Source organism: Pseudopodoces humilis, chromosome 1 (assembly GCF_049639895.1).
Source record: "Pseudopodoces humilis isolate 2021_Gansu_Grassland_sample_001 chromosome 1, ASM4963989v1, whole genome shotgun sequence".
In the NCBI taxonomy this organism is placed as follows: domain Eukaryota; kingdom Metazoa; phylum Chordata; class Aves; order Passeriformes; family Paridae; genus Pseudopodoces; species Pseudopodoces humilis.
This window is the reverse complement of record NC_142200.1, coordinates 42359335-42379319: the sequence shown is the minus strand read 5'-3', so window position 1 is coordinate 42379319 and position 19985 is coordinate 42359335. Positions and strand designations below refer to the sequence as shown.

Genomic DNA, 19985 nt, shown 5'->3' with positions numbered 1-19985 from the left:
AACTCGTTTCAATCCAAGCAAAAAATATCTAATGTATTTCGATAATATTCCTAATGCAGTTTAATAACTGAGCGAAGGGAGGAAACACGGGCGGGGGGGGAAACCCGCATAACAATATCCTGCAACTCAGGAAGGTGTGCCAAGTCCCTTCGCTCCGCATTTCGTGGGTATCTTAATCCTGGGTCATCCAATTAAAGAAAACCTCCTTCGGCGGTTTTACGAGCGCAGCACATCAACTCCCTTTGTTTACACCCTGGAACAAGATGTTCTTTCCTGTTCCGACAAGAAAAGGAGCTGAAACGCTAACGCGGGGTCCCTGCGCGCTGGCACCGGCCCGCCCGGGGCTGCCTTTGGTCCGGCATTCCCGCAGCGGGTCCGGCCGAAGCCAGGAGGGCACGGGCGGGCACCGCCGGGGCGGGGGACTGCCCCAGCCGTAAGTAAGAGCTCGCACGCCGGGGGATGGCCGGGCGGTATTTCGGGCTGGTTTTACGGAACGCGGAGCGAAGCGGGCAGAGGGCGGAGAGGGAGGAGGAGGGGCCCTGGGGCCCGCGCTGGCCGCCACCTCCCACCGCCGCCCCCGCCGCGCCAGCGCCCCCAGCGCCGCGTGCGCGGGGAGCGGCCGCGGAGCAGGACGGCAGTTGCAGTGCGGCGGCGCCGGCCGGCCCGCCATCCCGCTCCCCTCGCCGCCGCCCCCGGCCCGCGGCCCCGCTCTCGCGAGGCTTGGGGGGCGGACGCGCTCTGGGGCGGGGGGCGCCGCCGCCGCCGCCGCCGCGGGGATGTTGGGCGCGGGCGCGGTTCCCCCGCGTGACGTCACAGCGCATTGTTGTGAGCGCGGCGGAGCACCCCTCAAGCTGTCACAGCTGTGCCGCCGCCGCGGGGAGCCTCTGCCCCCACCCTCCTCGTCCTCCTCCTCCTCCTCCTCCTCCTCCTCCTCCTCCTCCGCCCCCGCCCCCCCCGCCCCGGGGGGTCCAGAGCTCGGGGTCACCCTATCATTGTCCGTGCGGAACCCCTCCGGGCCCCCCCCCACTCCCGGTCCGCCCTCCCCCCGCTCCCCCCCCCCCGAACCACCTCAATGAGATGCAAACATGAAAGACAAGAGGAAGAAGAAGGACCGCACCTGGGCCGAGGCTGCCCGCCTGGTAGGTGCCGCGGTGGCAGCGGCAGCTTTGTGTGTGCGTGTGCGGGGTGAGCGCGTCCCGCCGCCGCCAGCCCGGCGCGCTGCCCGCCCGCCGCTTTGTTGCCGGCGGCCGGGGCCACTGTGGGGCGGGATGGGAGGGGGAGAGACAGAGAGAGAGCGAGAGCGTGTGAGCGAGTCTGGGGGAAAGAGTGTGCGAGGGGCTTCGAGTGCGGGGGAGACCGAGGGAGTGAGAGCCGGGGCGTGTGTGCGAGGGAGCGGGAAGGAGTGCGGGAGTGCCCGTGCGGGAGCGGCGGGAGGGTGCGGGTGCGTGTGCCCGGCTGAGCCGGGCTGGCGGTCCGGGCAGCCCGCGGCTCTGCCGTCCGTCCCCGCCTGCCTGGAGAGGAGAAATACCTACGTCCCTTCCGCGGTGTACGCGTGAGGAAATGCCTCTATTCTTTTCTTCTTTCTGCATGTGTATGTGAGTGTAATTACCCAGAGATCGTGTCTATCTCTGCAAAGTTCGTGCATCAGATATCCCGAGGAAATTCCTCCTTTTAATCTAGAGAAGAGTGAAATCGCCGGGATTTGCCTTTCCATCCCTTTATTGGGGACAGGACAGGGGTGAGGGGCGTTAGAGACAACTCTGACCTGGGATTCAGCTTCACCCTCTCTACTTCCACCACGGAGCCCGGCAATGTCTAGGGCAGTGTAAGCCGCTTCTGGAAAGGCTCCGTGGCTCTGGAGACCCGGTCCATTCCCACTTCATTAAGAAACTGTCTCCCTTACCCTACTGTATCTGTTCTCATGATTCTGTATTACTGTTTGCTAAGTGTAACAGAGTACATTGTTGATGTTGTTTTCCCGTTTCGGAGTATGTCTGGGTTCTCTCTGTTCGAGGAATTTTACAGCGAATAGTTACGCACTGTACGGCACGTATGGTTGTACACGTCCGTTTGCGTGTCTTCTGCAAAGTTGGGTCTAGTTCAGCTCCAGCCGAGTGCGTAGAAAGATGACAAAGCTGGAAAGATAGGCTGCTGGCTACGTTGCTTTTTTTGTATCTAAATGAACTTTATCTGTTATTCATCTCTGATACAGATTGAATTGTTTAAGTGACATGCCGTTACTAGTGTTGCATCTGTTTCTGGCAGTGGGTAATGCTGTCTTATTACTATTATTTGTTTAGTGTATTTGTGAAGCACTTTCCTTGTAAAAATGTTTTCACCTCATTATATGAATTCCTAGATAGGAAGTTCAGCCTCTCTCTCCTACGTAAATAATTATAAGGTATTAGACAGACACTACCTATAGATGTCTCTGTAAGCTGTATCGAGGTACTCTCGTAGGCTTGGGCAGTGCTAAATTATGATGTGGCTTGTTATACATCCCCCAACATTTTGTAATAATGCAGCACTAGTGAAGATGCTGTGATATGGTGTCGCTACTGTACTCTCTTATTTCTCGTGGTTGTAACAGAAGTTTTACTGCAGTAAAATACTCACTCACCTTTGCCAAAGTAGTTTTGGCAGCAGATGTTGCTACAGTGCTTGTTTCTCCGTGCTCTAAACTGACAAACATGCATTCAAAAGTGTATAAAATACATCAAATTGCTATCCTAACTTTAATCTTTCAAGCTGCTGCTACAGTTACCATTGTAAGCTGTATTTTGTTTGACAAATGTGCATAAAGGGATTTATTGTGTATTGAGTAAAATCGCTGTTCCCATGTGGTCTAATACATGGAAAAGTTTAAAGCCTCTGGAGAACAAAGGCTGAGCCACTGCTGTGGAGAAGGGCTAAGAGTCTTATTTTTATGATGTCCTATTGCTTCCCATTTCCCCAAAGAAGAGTAACGATTTGCTAAACTCAAGTAGCATGTAAGATGATACGCTGCTGTGTATAAGCGATGGAGATACACAAGGTCCACAGTGTGGTTTTGTCCAGCCTCTTGGGGTTGCTAAGTTCTGCAGAGCTTGTCCCAAGTCTGTTATGTGAATGACATGTGCTGCTGCTCAGACCAATTACAGTCTTGCATTTGTCTTTGCTACTTGTATATAGTAATATGTTTGCAAATCACAATGAAAGATTGAAGCCGAAATTGCCGCTCCTTACAGCGTTTTATGTTAGGACCCTGATGGTTCATTGTGACTTTGTTTTCTTGTGATACATCAATAATGTATTACTGCAAGGTTTGATTAAATCAATTTCTTTCCACAGACGAGTAAACAATGAAGTGATTGATATCTACTCACAAAAAATGACTCATGACTTACCTAGATCAATATGTTGTAAAATTGTGTACTGCTGAATTATTTTTAGGAAAAAGAGGGTGAATTAATGCATCGGGCCACTGTATGGATGTTTAAATTGTAGATTTTCTATAAACGCCTTACATTGCAACAATATTAGACTTTCAAAGTGAAGTGCTAAAAAGTATGAAATGATACAGATAGCATTGCTGGCATTGCTTTATTGCTCCGTTGTTCATGTCCATAGCTTACAATGTACACTTTAAATTATGTACTTGCATGCCAGTTTCCCAACTATGTTAAGTTCACTCACTAGAGCTGCAGAATTTTAATTAAATTTTCTTTGTTTGTTGTGAGGTGCCGTACTTAATTTTTTGTACACCTTTTGAACAGTGCTGAAGCAGATTTTTATTTTGTGTTTCAATTGTACATACGCAGCTATTATTAGCAGCACCCAGTAGCTTCCCAAATGCAAATGTTTCTATAGCTGCAACATGCCTATGAGGTTAAGTATTTTGACCTCTGCTTTACCCATGCAGAGTTGAGACATGGAAAGATTAAGTACCTTACTCAAAGCTGTTCAGGAAATCTGTGGGAGAGGTAGTTATGATACCAACAGCGTCTCTGTAGTAGTTCTGTTTCACAGTCGTAAAATCATCTTCCTTCTGTGGCTACACTTTTGCCTCATTCTCTGTTACTACTTCTCTCACAGTAATTATGACAGAAATTGATATGGTCCTGTCTCTGTATTCAATCTATATTGAAACTCATAATGTACCATATAATAGTTATGGATATAAAGGAGCCCAAAAACTGGACTTGAGCCTGGAATTGTTTCACTGCACTCTGTTTCCCATATTCACAGTGAAAAAAGCAGAGGTACTTCAGAAAAATATATTACGGAATCTTAAAACACATTGTAATATGTAAGTGCTGAGGATCCAGACTAACTGTCAGTGTTGTATTTACTCATTTTCAGTATTTGATTAAGGGGTCTTTGAAAACCTCCCGCAATGCAGTGTTTTTTCAAGCTGTTCTCTTAATTTCTAAAACATAAGCAGGAAAGGTTTCTCATTATATTAATCTCTTACTGTAAATACCATGTATGTGATACAGGCAATAAAGCAGGAGCCACTGGCATGCCCTCTATCAGAACTTGCATTTTACGGAAGAAGTCTCCTGCAGAGAGTCAAATCTGTCTGTGACACACTGCTTTTTTCCTCATGCAAGTCTGCTTATCTTAGGGCAAGGCATAGCCCAGCTTACAAGCATTCCTGAGAAATGAACGCATGTGCAGGATCAATGGAATGGTGGCATACCACTAACAGTTCATGTTACAGAGCCCATTTTGTAGAACACACATTTTTATGGACAAAATTGCAACTTGTCTTTACAACCTGCCAAAGGGCATGTCTTTGATGTAGACCCGATATGTCAACTCACTTTGTACTTTGCAGCAGACTACAGCAGTGCTTATGTATGACCTGGGCATTATCTCCATGCCAGTTTTCTGCTTTTTGTGTCTGATGGACTAAGAACACTTAAAGGAATGAGAACAAAAGAAAACCTTTCAAGGAAGGAGGAGAAACATCCTGTCTTTCCTTTGTCTCTTAGTTGATCCTCATTTGATGTAGCCGTATTGTTGTTTTCTGATCATACATGGAACTCATTAAAATTGTATAGAAAGGTTAAACACTTGAGTAGTTAAAGCAATTTGTAGTAATTCATTTCAGATGAAAAATCTTCTATCTGTTTAGTTTCAGAAGGACTCTCAAGTTATTGCTGAAAGTCCTGAAATAGTGAATTCTGCCTCTTAAAAAATTAATGTCATAAAACTCTGCATAAAAACTATTGAAATGAAAAATACTGAGAACAAAACATGCCCAAGGATACTCCGCCTTGTAAGAACTGATGACAATTTTAAGTAGGCTGCAGTGATCTAACTTTTATCATTTGACTTCTAGACATGATCCATTGTTATTTGTAGAACTTTGAACCAAAGGCCTGAACAGAATGAGTGGAGACTGGTCACTTTGGGAATGCAGAGCACAGAAGCACCAGGCAGACCATCTGCCTTTGAAGGGTGATAGTTTATGGTAACATTTTAAAAATATTTTTTTTATTAATAGTTTGCCCTTATTATTGCCCTTTCCTGTAAGTGGTATTTTGAAATGTAGTTAAGTCTCTGCCACAAGCTGACAATAAAGCAGAAGAAAATGCTAAGAATGAGAAGAGTAGCCCTTGGTTATTTGTGTGCTGGATCACCTCTCTAGTATTTTGCTTGTTCTTCTCCAAGTTTTGTTCTGAAAGAAAGGTTTTCTGGTATTACTGAAGACTTATGTACTTTACAGTTCTGTGGAGAGTCCTTGTGGTTCAGGTGACATGTGCATGTCGGGTGAGTAATATTCATATCTTAATTCATGTGTTTCTTGCAGTAGCCTCCTGACAGGATCCAGCTTTTAACTAAGAGCTGTTTGTTTCCTCTTGTAAACTTTAAGAAAATTATGCAAATTAATTAGGGAAACTGATACTGGAAAAAAACATGAAAACCAACCATTGGAATTGTTAGCTTGCATGCTGCTGTTTAATGTGTCTGGCTGTCCAAAAGCTGATTGTTACTTCATCTGGTACACTGAGATAGTGTAGTTGAAACAGATCATGTTGTGGGATGGAAGTATTTTTGTATTTCATCTTCATACTTGAAGACCACAAATGAAACAGAAAAGTAGAAGAGTAACTTCTGCATAGCTAGACCATTGATGATAATCACTTTGACTTTTATGTTAAGTCTTTGATTTTCTTACTATAAACAACATTTAAAAGCATTGTGCTGAAGGGGCTTCGTGTATCTTTAAAAAATGGAAAATTTGACATAACTTTGTTTTATGGTATTAAGGATTTCTTTGTTGTTGGCTTAACAGAGACCTGCTATTATTTCCATATTTGTTCTGAGTTAATTCTTTTTCAGACATGCAGAAACATTGTGGCTTGGGAAGTTTTGATGGCCTTTCCCTTTGATCCACAATCAATGCTGCTTTGAAGAGCTATATTTTAGTTTGGTTTGCTCTAGGGTTTCCTCCAGTTTGTTTTATTCAAAGCAATTTTTGCAGTTATTAGACAAGATTGAACCTGCACTTTTTCTTTCCTACCTTCTGTGGTTTTAGTTGTCAATATTTTATATTGTTAGTGTGAAATATCATTAATAAGTGTGGGCTTAGTATTTTTTTACTTTAAAAAATAAATTAATAAAAAAATCTACAAACAATGTCATCTATTTCAGCTCACCATTTCCATTTTTCTATGGGATTCTAACTCTTTATCTTGAGACAGCCCTTTAACCCTTGGCATTGCAGACCTTTAGGTAGGCAAGAACGTTACTCAGGAATGGGTCCTGTTCTCAGTAATGTCACATTATTTCTGTAAAAGCAAGGCAAAATAGGAGAAAACCGTAACAGGAGCCTAAATGTGAAAAATGAGCCTCAATAGTGTGAAGGTATTCTTATGCCTTAAGGTATGATTTAATGTTCCCTGTTACTGTGAATATTTCAAGTGTTTTCTGGCTTACCCTTCTGTGTAGAAGAGACAATATTTTCATGACATACTGGATTTTCAGTTGAAGTAACTGTTCTGTCTTTTCTTCATCCAGGAGTAGATTTGGTCAGTTGCATGTGCAACCACAGCACAATGGTGTCCACTAACCACACTCAAGACCCTACCGCCCCTCACAGCTAGGTAGCTTTGGATTTGCTAGCCCAGTTCACCAATTCCCTGTATCCAAATCATGCCATTGCAGCATCTTAGTCTGGACCTGGTAGCATGCTGTTCTCAAGGTGGAAAGCCCAACTTCCTACACTTCCTGCTGGAGCTTCCTTTGTTCTTTATACTGTGATCAGCAAATTATGGTCATGTAGAGAATCATGTGCTGAGCTTGACCTCTTGACTTTGGAGTAATAGTTTTTCTTTTGTTGGGCTTTCTTTTGGTTTTGTTTTTAATGCTGTAAGCTTCAAAGTATTTTCTATTTTGCTGGGTTTGATGATTGTGGTCTTGGTATTCCCTGTAAATAGCAGTAACTAAATAGAGGCCTCCTTTTGTGCTGTTAAGACCTGGGAGAAGATGTGATTAGTAGGAATTATTTCATTATGGTTCCATGGGTTCCAGATGAAACAGAGCAAATCCTCCTTCTAAGGAGCTTGCAGCCTGAAGAAACCAAATATCAGCCTTCACTCTGGGTCAGCTTCCAATGCAAAGGCAGAACAAAAAGCAGCACATCCTGGTACAGGCCATTTGCTCATCCTGTGAGTTCTGCTAGTGAATCTTTGTGCTGCTCAAGCACAACGGATTGGTCATAAGTGGTTGATTTAATCACTTATCAACTTTCAATGACAATTACTATCCCCTTCAAATTGTTGACATACTTGCCTTCTGAGGCTGCTCTCTTTTTGAGAAGTCCTGCCAGACAGCTGCTGTAGTTCCTGTCCTGGGAGGAGATCTACTTGCTGGGAATGTAAAATGGTAGAGAGGTACCTACTGGTTACTTGCAGCTAATCTTGGTTTGAAAGGATGACCAACAACTTTCTGAGTGGTGATAGGGCTCTGGCACGTATGAGTGTCAGGAGACAGATAAGCCATCTGACAGTACATGCTGTCTTCCTGGAGCTTCTTTGATATCAGTGCACTGATTTTCCCTGGGGATGGCATTTAGTGTTGAAGGCATCTAGAGGAGCTCCACTAACTTTGGTTCAATCAAGCTCTGGTGTTTCTGACATTGGAACAGGAACATCTGGGTGATCTGATGTTTTCATCTTTTGACTTAAGAGTTCAGCTCTCTATAACTTCTTGAGTTCAGCAGGACAAAATCTGTGGACCCTGGCATGTGACTTTCCTCAATATTGGAGGGCTTCAGTTTTTTAACCTATGGGATCCAGCTTTTGCATTCCAGCTTGTGATTTATGTGGCCTCTTGTACCTCAGGTGTCGAAGTTTTGCTTTGTAGTGTAGCATTGAGTTTTGTTGCTGTCTGATGGCATTTGCCAGGATCAGCAGCCACAGTTCAGTCTGTTGCTCTGGAACCATCAGACTCATTAGAGGATTGGACTATAGTTCTGTGCAGAAGATATTCCAGGGTCACATCCTAGATTATTGTTCACGATTTTGGATCATCAGAAAGTAATTTATTTAGAAGGTATGTATTACATGCTGTGTTTTGACACTTGTCCTCCTATATGCATAGATAGGTCAAGACAAGCCTGTGATGAGAATCTCCTCACTGCTTGTAGTGGGTGAGCTCTGAGATTGTTATCCTGTGCATGACAGTTCCATCATATAGAACATAGTCTGACTTACAGATTACATCATTTCCTAAACCTCTACGATGTCAGGAGTGTTCCTTGAGAGACAAGATCCTGAACTACTAGGTTATTTGCTTTGGAGAACTCAAGGCTGTTTTCTTTATTTTTTGTGATTTTGCTTAGACCTTATAGACAGAATTAGGAATTTAATGAATCAGTCAGGGTTTATAATTGTTTTATTGTAGTTAGCTTCCTGTGTAACTTGACTTCTAGAGAGGGAAGAGAGCCTTAGCTGAAGTATATATCAAACATTTGAAAGTCAAAATTTGATTCCATTTCAGCTGCCTCTTAGTGGCCTTGAAGAACCTCCCTGACTGTGTAGTGGTTCACATATTTGGTGAGATGCCTTGTGAAATGGATAGAGTCTAGTAAATCACAGTCAAGTTCATGTCCCATATGATTTGTTCCTACTTTTGTGACTTGAACCTTCTTTTTATATAAGATGAGGCTTTATCACTATTGTTGTGTTGCGAAAGTACTTAACTATTTTTTGTTAAGTGATACCATCTGGTTTGATTATTTCTTTTTCTGTCCCATAAATTGAAACTGTCTGTCTTCTGATACCTATTTTTAGATAAATGTTAATTCTTTTTATGCCTCAAAATTCCCAGTTATCCATCACCTGCTGTCATTGCTATATTAGTAAAGCATGTGACATTTCATGTTACTATGCCTACCTGCCAATATTACCTAGCAAGGGTAACGGGAAATTGTCCATAGCCTGCTGTCATTGTTCTGGACCAAGATTCTGGCAGCTATCTCAAAATCGTTACATTCTCTGATCATACTAGCTTCTTTTATCTCATTTGGCATTTTTGTCATTTAGAAATTCTAAACTGGTAAGACCAAATGAGAACCTCTTTGGAACTTGGTGTTTCAATTGAGAAAAGCATCATAATTAGAGCATTACTTTGATAATCATAGAAAGTGGAGTTAGAAAGCTCCTCAAGGTCACCTTGTCTGTTTACACTTGAAAAGAAGTCCTACAATTCAAGTTAGTTTTAGTTTTGTAAAATCAATAAAATTACTAACTTTTATTACTGATAGGAACTATGACTTGTCTGGCCTTTGTCAGAATCTGCTCTTTTAGTGAAAATTTAGTCTGATTTAAAAAATGTGAGAATGAAGAAAATAAATTATTAGGAAAAGTTGTCCAATGAGCATGATTTAGAATTTAGATGCATTGTGTTTTTTTTCTGACAGTGACTAGACAGAAAGCATCAATTTTCTAGTACAGATTGAGAATTCTGTATCCAGTTAATTCATATTCTCTGGGGTTTTTTTGAGGCATTTTGGGCTTAGTCTCTTGATTTTTTTGTTGAGAGTTTGATGCAGCGATGCTGCAGCAGGTTTGTACATAGAGCAGTAGTGCTTAATGCATTCTAATCTATTCCATAATTTGCTTCATTCATAATGCAGATTTTTGAGACATTTTGCAACTAGACGTCTTCTGCTTTAAAAATTAAAATGTAGAATAATGTAGTGAGGCTCATCATCGAGATGTGGAATAAGCTCAGAATTCACTGTGGAAGAAATATTCAAGTAATTTACTATTAAAGAGATGTTAATACCTTTTTGTTACGGGTTTAAGGATGACCCTGGTAGAGGTATGCACCTTCCTGAAGATGCCCTGCTGGGCAACAGCTAAAGTGCTTTTTGCTAGAAATCCCAGGAGGAAATATTTGGTGGGAGGGAAGAATAAAGATTAAATGTTTTGATGCTGTCCCTTGAATTTCTGACTTGCAGTCCTAATCATATATATATATATATATATATTTGTAGATTTTCAGATGTTGGGTTACAGGCCTGTGAAACTGACTGGGAGAATCACTGAAATGAGACTGCATGTCTGGACATTTGATCTGCCCATAATAAGCTTCAGCATCCTTTGCATAGACAATTATCGATAGCAAGAAATCGATGCTGCTCCCAGCTCTCGGGTTGGTCCAGTTTTGTGGTTGTTTCATCTTGCAGTCAGATTCTTCATGCTAAAATCCTGTTCCTCCAGTCAGTGTTCAGGGGTCAGCTGACTCAGTGCCAACTTCCCCCATTGCTTTTGGAATGAGAGCTACCCATCTGAGTGGAATGTCAGGGATAACCAACCCTATGACTTTGTCTTGGACTGATGTCCCTTGTCTTTAGAAAAAGTCTGTTACTGAAATCTGTGGTTTTTAGAGCATGGGATTGGCTTCCAAGGAGCAAACACTGAAAGAAAATGGAATTAATGCTTGGAGCCATCTTGAATGCTGCATTTGTCTTATGAGGAAGGATCTTTACTGCTCTTTGTAATAACAGTGTTCAAATGACAGTGAGCCCCACTAAGTGGTTGTGATGTTAAAACATGCTCTGGCTCAGATTTGTAGAAGCACTTTTAAAGTAGATGTCTGTGGCTTCAGGAGGTAGATTTGGAGATTTTTATCAGTCTGTCTGTGCAAGTTAGTGCATGCCTTTGATACATGTATCAGTGACAATTGTTGCATTTATTAGGTACCTCCACAGGAGCTTCTCTTTACCTGTGCTACTGATCAGCCCACTACAGTAAATGTTTGATGTACACCACAACCATTGCAGGCTGTTAATTTGGCCTCCCGTCCCAGCAGCATCGGCACTTGAGGAGGAGGCTTCAGAACTCTCATCTGGCTTTCTGGGGAGTTTTCCTGTGAAAGGGAGTACAAATATGGGCAAAGCGTGAGCAAACACTTGCATGACTGACTGAAGGATGCAGGATATGATGCAGGAAAGTATCAATAATATGAGTGAACAGAGTGAAATGCCTTGAGAATAAAGTCAGTGTCTGCAGTGATTTTAGCCATTGTGTTTCATGAACTCCAGAAAGGTAGTCTTTCAGGTGGTCTGTGAACTACATGGTGAAAAATTCAATAAAAGATGGGGAACTATAAAAAACTTGGAGTAATGGAATCAAAACAGTTGATCAAAAATGTTTTGTATGGATTTTGAAAGTTAGATCAGAAAAGTGTTGTCTTACTGACTTCTAATCTGTTTAATAAAATCAACCAACAAAAACCCAATCTAAGATACTTAGTAAAAATAAATACAGTAGTAATAAAAATAATCTTTTTCTTCAGGGACCTGTTTTGTTTAGGTTTTTGGGGGGTTTTTTGATTGGGTTTTTTTTGTTTGGGTTTTTTTGTAGATTAATATTTAATTAAATAATAGCTATTTTGCATAATGGAACATTTCTGTCTCCAGCAATTCATAGCGTTAGCTACTTTGTTTGGAAGTACAGTTTGACACATTATCAAACCTTTCTAATCATATAAGAAAAGGTTGTCTGGAGAAGTTGTGAATGCCCAATCCCTGGAACTGTTCAGTGCCAGGTTGGATGGGACTTCGAACAATGTGATCTAGTGAAAGGTGTCCCTGCCCAAGGCGGGGGTGTTGAAGCCTGATGATCTCTAAAATCACTGCCAATCCAAACCATTCTATCATTTTATAATTCTCAGAATCTGTAACACTTCCATTAAATAAAAAAATAACATGAAAATAACATCTCTGTCATTAGTCAATTTTAACTGTCCTTGATGAGGACAGACTCAGTTTCATAGCGTAATTTTCTTGTGCTAGTTAATTTTATTAGTGTCTGAGCAGTTGGAAAATGTTTCAAGCTATTTAAAGTAATGTTAAATAGAGTGAAATAATGCTCCTGTCTTCATTTTGAGCCAGATCCACAGAAGTGGCAGCTTGGATAAGTGTGTCTGGTATATATGCATGGTGGTTGGGAAATTCTTCTGAAAGAGCTGCAAAGAGAATAAAAGGTTTAAGAAAATTTAAAAAACACTGCACCTGTTCACTGTTATCTGCATTATTGGAGCTGTTATGGCAAGAAGCTTCATGTGTGAGTCCAAGTGTTGTTAAATGTTGAAGTTAATTTTATAGAAAGATATGCATATGGAGGAAGAGGGAGGGGATCTGGGAAAAGCATTCTGAAAATTAATATTCTGAAAAAAAAATGAGGTTTTAAATGTCCCATACATACATAATAATAGTTATGAAGCTTATTACTTTTAGCACTTGCATACATTTTCTGGGATTAGTAGGAGAAAATGAAACTGGGTTTATGTATGTTGGCATGTCATGTGGTGAAAAGAGTGTGTGCCTGGGTGATAGTGGTGTAATCCTGGGGAGAAAAACAAAGGTTCTGCTTTGGGGAGCAATGGAGAAAATGTAGGTGTTCTTGTACCAATGAGAAGTAGAATGGCAAAGATAGTTAAGGAAGTGAAAAAAATTAGGAAAAAGCCCCACTTTCTCAACTCAGTGATAAAATCACATATAATTTGTTTACTTACTAATTTTTCTACCATTTCATTTAATTATATCATCAGCTAAAGTCCCCAAATTTTCATCTTTAAAATTTGAATTTTTCTCAGACTTTAAGAGTAAAAGAATTTCAATGAAACACCAAGATAAAAAAAAAAATAATCTGTCTTCTGCTCTTTATCAAACACAGGGCCTTTGTCTTGGAAATAAAATACTATTTTTACATGATGTTACATTCAGTTTATTTTTAGAAGTTGTACTATGGTCTATCTTGGCTAAACGAATGTTGTTGAAATTACAAGTAATGCCCTTGAAATAATTGAAAAAGAAAACCAGTTTGTCATCTGAAATATTTTGTCGTTCATTTGGTAGTAAGATCTCCTATTAGAATTTTCAGAATTAGTTTGAAATGACCTTGCCCATATTATTACCAGAGCAATAAAAAAAAAAAAAAACTAGATTCTCCCATTGGAGAAATTCTCCTAGAATCTCCCACTGGAGACTAGGTTCAAGGCCATCTTGGGCACAGCAATCATGATATGATGGAGTTTTAATTTCTCTGCGATGTAAGGAAAGGGTTCAGCAAAACTATCTTGGACTTCTGGAGGGCAGACGTCAGCCTGTCCAGTACAGTGGTTCAGAGATTGTCTTGGAAAACAGCCCTTAAAAACAAAGGAGTCCAAGAGGGCTGGACATGTGCTTAAGAAGGAAATCTTATAGGCACAGGAGCCAGCTATCTCTAGGTGTCAAACGATGAGCCATCAGAGAAGACTGGCCTGGCTGAATGGGGAGCTTTTGCTGGAACTTGGGGAGAAAAAAAGAAAATAAAATATGACCTTGGGAAATAGGGGCAGACAACTCAAGAACATGATGAGTATGTCATCAGGTCTTGTAGAGAGAAAATTGGATTGGTGAAAGCTCAGTTAAGACTCTATGTGGTCACTGCTGTGAAAGATAATACAAAGTGTTTTTATACATACATTAACAACAAAAAGAGGGCCAAGGAAGCTCTCCATCCTTTATTGGATGTGGAGGGGAACATTGTAACCGAAGATGAAGAAAAGGCTGAGGTACCTGATGCCTTCTTTGCCTGGGTCTTCCACAGAAAGACCCAATATCCTCAAGGCAGCCTGAGGTGGTAGGTAGGGGCAGGGAGCAGAACGGACCCCCTGTAATCCAGGAGGGAGCAGTCTGTGCCTGCTGTCACTGGACACCCACACCTCTGTCCACCCACACCAGAGGCAATCCACACCAGGGTACTGAGGGAGCCAGAGGAAGAGCCAGGCCACTCTCCAGCATTTATTACTAGTCCTGCTTAACCAGGAGGGACTCAGAGAGACTGGCCAGTGTGGCGTCCACCTGCAAGAAGGGTTGGAAGGAGGATCTGGGGAACTGCAGGCCTGTCAGCCTGACCTCAGTGTCTGGGATGGCACCATCTTATAGAACACACAGGACAACTGGGGATCAGGCCCAGACAGAACAGGTTTAGCAAAGTCATATCCTGCTTGACCCAGCTGATTGCCTTTTTCTGACCAGGTGGCCAGTCTACTGGATGAGGGAAAGGCTGTCAGTGCTGTCTATGTGGATTTCAGTAAGGCCTTCAATACTGGCAACACAGCGTTCTTGTGTAGAAACTGTCTGCTCATGGCTTTGATGGGTTCACTCTTTACTGGGTAAAAACTGGCTGGATGGCTGAGCCCAGAGAGCAGTGGTGAATGGTGTTAAATTCAGATGGTGACTGGTTGCCAGTGGTGTTCCCCCTGGGGCTCAGTTTTGGGGCCAGTACTGGAGCCATCCAGTTTAATATCTTTATAAATGATTTGGACAAGAGGGTTGAGTCTAACCTCAGTGTGTTCACAGATGACACCAAGTTGGGTGGGAGTGTTGATCTGCTGGAGGGCAGGAAGGTTCTTGCAGAGGGATCTGGATAGGCTGGATCAATGGGCTGAGGCCAGTGGTGTGAGGTTCAACAAGGCCAAATGTCAGGTCTTGCACTTTGGTCACAACAACTCCAGGCAGCACCACAGGCTGGGGGGAAGAGTGGCTGGAAAGTGCCCCAATGGAAAAGGACCAGAGGATGCTGGTTGACAGTGACTAAACATGAGCCAGAGTGTGCCCAGGTGGCCAAAAAGGCCAATGGCATCCTGGCCTGGATCAGCAATAGTGTGGCAAGCAGGATCAGGGCAGTGATTGTGCTTCTGTACTCAGCACTAGTGAGGTCACACCTTGAATCCTGTGTGCAGTTGTGGTCCCCACACTACAAGAAGGACATTGAGGGGCTGGAAAGTGTCCAGAGAAAGGCAACGGAGCTGGGGAAGGGTCTGGAGCACCAATCAGCAAACATCAGCTGTGGGAGCTGGGGATATTTATCCTGGAGGAAAGGAGGCTCAGGGGAGACCTTATTCTCTACAACCACCTGAAAGGAGGCTGTAACCACCCTGTATGTGGGGGATGGTCTCCCAGGACACCAGCAACAAGACAAGAGAAAATGGCCTCATGCTGCACCAGGGTTGGACAGTGGGAAGAAATTTTTCACTGAAATGTGTTTAAGCATCAGAACAGACTGCCCAGGAAAGTGGTGGAATCACCATCCCTAGAAGTATTAAAAAAATTCCTGGATGCGGCACTCAGTGCTGTGGTCTGATTGACAAAGTGGTGTTTGTTCAAAGGTTGTACTCAATGATCTTGGAGGTGTTTTCCAACTTCAATGATTCTGTAATTTTGATTGTTTCAAAGGTAGAGTATGAAGTCAGTAGTTACACCAGAAACCCAAGCTGAGGCACTGTAATTTTTCCCTACAGCTAAAACAGATGATTCTTCTATACAGCTAAAATGTATTATTGTCAACTTCTAAAGCATTAAATATAAAATTATGTGCCTAAATCCCATAGACATTGAATTTATTTGCCAGTAGCATTTCCTAGAGCTGACAATTTTTAGTCCTACATTTGCTGATGAGATGAGACTTTGGGAAAACTCAGGTCTTCATGTGTATCTATGTTGTTTTTCATAGAAAAAACAAAGAGCCCATGATAGAATATACTGTTTAACAGCCATGGTTTACTCTCTCTTTGTTTGCTTTTCTTGGGTTATGGTTACCATCCTGTAAGGTAACAGTTCATCTGTTCAGTGTATAGTCAGGGGTCTTAGGATAAGAAATGCACAATGATGTTAGGGACCCCTAAAAATAGAAGCTTGTCTTGAACAGGAAGCCCTGCTTTATGAGAAGTCTCTGCATTTATATTCCCTTATAAAATCCTCTGTGATTCCCCTCTGTTGACTTTGCTGTGATTTTGGCATTTAGTGGTGGTAGCTGCCTGATGTGTGTGGCTGATGGCTATTTCATATTGTCACCTGGTCAGTCCAGTCCAGCTTGACTTGGAGGGGTCAGCCAGTCTTGCAGCTTGAAATAATTCCTTTAGGCAGAGTCAGGAGTTTGGAAGCTTCACAACAATTGCAGATTATACCGAACAGTTTCAGGTTGTACCCCCACGGGGAAAGACATGTTCTGTATTTTGTTTCAAGATCTGATTGCAAACTGTTGGTTTAACAATCAGCATTTTGCCTCTTCATGAACTCCAGCCCTTGAATTCACTGTTCACTTTTCTCCTTTATAGACTGGAGGTCCTATTGAATTTATTCACCTGTGCCAAGTGATTGCTCCTATTGGTTTTAATCTCTAAGGAAAATCAGCATCCAGCTGGTAGACAGTTGTACTGATGAGGACCCATTGATTTTTCTCTCCTATCCACTTACCATCAATAAGAAATGTCCTTAGCTTTCACAATACTTTTTCCCTGCCATAATGTTGCCCTGTTACCTGACTGTCAAGACTGGTCTCAGTTGCTGTTCACGTTGAATGTGGATGTGATTAACAGCCTGATAAAAATGTTTAAGTCAATATTTGAGAAGCCTAGATAAAGATAACACTTTATCATGAGAGCTTTTTAATAATGTGTTCTGTTTGATGTACACCAATGGTAAGGAATTGCTGTTTTTAACAAAAAACTTTTTTATCAAGGGATTTCTTAATTAAGCAGTATTCAGAAAAGGAGATTTAAGAAAATTCAGAATGTTCATGTTCTGGTTTGGGGAAAAATAATTCTTCCATTTTTAATAGAACTTTTGCTTATCATGTTGGTGTTTTTTTTTGGTTTGGTTTGTTGTTTTGTTATTCTTTTTTAACTACATTATTATTTGAAATATTTTCTTCCATAAGAAGAAGCGAGCAGCATGTAAACAAAACATTCTGTGTGCATTTCTCCAGAGTGATAAGCTTTTGAAAAATTATTACTTTCAGTTTAGGATGGTCAGATTCTTTTACAAGGTCCTTGGGAAGAGGTGAGCACATAACTTCTCAGATCTTGAGGAAAGCTGTTTATACATCTTATACAAGCTTAGATACAGAGCCATTATATACTCTTAATAATCTGCCTGTGTTGTGACAAATGTTTCTTGGCAATAGTTGTTAAATAGTGTATTTTTTAAACCTTTAAACAGATGCTATGAAAAATTGATATAAACCAGCACTATGGACTTCAGTTTTACAGTAAATTATGTGTTTAAGAGGATGAGTGTGGGTGGACTTAGGTGATGAGTTGGGGGAAGGGACTGTGTGGAAACACTGCTTAGAAGGACTGAACAAATAAATGACACAAAGTGGATATGAGTTAGTGAGCTGCAAAATATTCTACTATTTTTGAAAATCTTGGATGACTAATTGTCACCCATGCCATATGTAAGCAATGTGGGCTTCCAAACTTGTGGCAATTAAAACTGCTTAGCATCCCACTCCAGCCCTGTATTATATTCTGTGTACAAGTCAGTACTGAAGACTAATCTCTTATGACATTAATCGTCTCACGAGGAGAGACGGAATAAATCACAGTAGCCCTTCCTCTCTTCACTCATGAAGATAAATTCCATAACACGATGGCTGATCTTCGTTATGACACTAACCATTATATATTTAACAGAGATAGCAAAATCTCACTGACAGCTAACAAAAGAATTCTCTCTTTATACATTCTTTGAGAAGGCTGTATTTCTTTAGTTCAAAAACATGACCTATCATATCTATTCTCAGAGCAATTTAAGCAGTAGATCTGGATTGTGCCAGTGAACTGTGCTCTGTACATAATGATGTCATGATTCAGACTAATAAAACCTGATGTGAAATAATTGTGCAGGCTTTGGAAGGAAAAAAAAGGTGCATGACATGCAAGGAGTCTTAACTGCTCTTTCCTATTTTTTGTTCAGACAAGAAAGAATACTCTCCTGTTTAAAAGAAACAACATCTCTCCCACCCCTCCAAAACCAAGGCATTGGTTTTGGATCAAAATTTTTCATATTGTGGAAATTTTCCATTTAACTTCAGTACTTAAACAAGTGGGCTCAGGGAACTTAACTGAAAGTGGATTTCTATTGTATCTGTGATTGCTTTTATTTCTTTCAGCTTTTTCACCTGCTGTACATCTCTCAGGAATTTAATTCTGTGTTTTCCACGCATTAGACACATTGTAGTCTGTCTTTCTGGGATACAATTATTAAGAAGGATTCTTAGTTATGAGCATGTCCATTTGCTTATTATTTTGAAGGGTGTATCATCCTCTGAGTGAGGAACAGTCCAGACAAATGAGTTGTGAAATTTATGGACTTCCCTTCTGAGGATAGGAGGATCAGTGTGACTTATCCTGGTTGTTCACCAAAGCATCAAAATATGCTGTAAATTTCATGAGCTAGTTTCTTGCCTTCTATCCCACACAATTAAAATGGAAGTATAATTTTTATGGTTTTATGTTTGCTGTCATTAGACATTTTATAAACATAAATATATTCATGGGGCATCAATGGAATCAATATCAGTTGCAGCATTGAACTTCTCCTTTTAGTGAGTCAGTTTTACCAGGATGAAACGTTTAAAATGGTCAAAACTAATATGTAAGAATATTTATGTAGAATGCATAGTTTTAAGATATTTGTTTCCTATCTTTTTTTTTCTTTTCTTCTGTTTTCTTTTTCGCCTTCTAGAAGTCTTAGGTCTGTATCTTTAGGACACTGTCTAACAAGATAAGCTCTGATAGTAAAGCAAAGGCAAGAAAATCAGCACAACTGTCACCTCCTGTTAAATTTGGTGCATTCAGAGAGTAGCCAGTAGGAATTTTATTTCTCACATTAAAAGTAACCCTTACATATTACGTTTGCCTGAGGAAAATAAAGTGATGAAAGCTTTTGAAACAAACATACATTCATTCTGTCTGATGGATTTTCTGTAAAGTTTTCTCTTTGTAATTATTTCTTTCATCCTACTTATGCTGAAACATAAGTTATAAAGGAAACCTTTCATTGCCTCAGAAAAAAAAAATCTGTATCATCTTCCAGTAGAGAAAACAGCATACATTGAAACAAATACGTTTAAGGTTTGGTGTTTCTTAGTTTTTTAGTGTTTTTTTTTGTTCTTTTAATAGCGATGAATGTATTCACACTAATAGTAGTTCTTTCCTCTGTTATCTGTAATGTTAAGGGAGCTGACAGGGCACTGGTATCCATTCAGCTCCATTAGTTCCAGTCACCTAAGCAAGGTCTATCTTTTCTTTTGTACCAAGTAGGTGCCAAAGGAAAATTTTATCCCTGCCACAACTAGAGGCATTTCAGGAAAATGGCCTGTGTGATCCCTGAATGAGTACAGATTTCAGTAATGCTTTTGGATGGCAGAGGTTTTTTTTTACTCCTTGTCTCTTCTCTGAAATAATGATTTGTAGTTTTAAAAGCTTTTACCCAAGTTTTCCAGCTGTGCCAGAGCTGGTGAAACTTCTACTCTAAACTAAGTAGGCAAGAGAACGTGGTCCACAAGCCAGAGGAGGTCTGCATCACAATTTGTCCTGCCAGCACCTAAGAGCTACAGTGTTCAGCCAGCAAGGTACCAATGCTGATTGTTACCTATGCACTTGTGTGCCTGTGTTCAGGTTTTGGGGAACCCATGGCATGAGCTGCATCT

At 41.2% G+C, this 19985-nt stretch overlaps 1 protein-coding gene across 1 annotated transcript in view; it reads left to right on the top strand.

Moving 5' to 3' along the window:
* The first annotated feature begins 263 nt into the window (after positions 1 to 263).
* The window catches only part of ASXL3 (ASXL transcriptional regulator 3), a 121575-nt gene continuing 101853 nt past the window's right edge, over positions 264 to 19985 (top strand). The window contains exon 1 of the mRNA XM_088058307.1: positions 264 to 433. Within this exon, the coding sequence (XP_087914433.1) occupies positions 264 to 433 (170 nt within the window). The remainder of the gene's footprint in view (positions 434 to 19985) is intronic.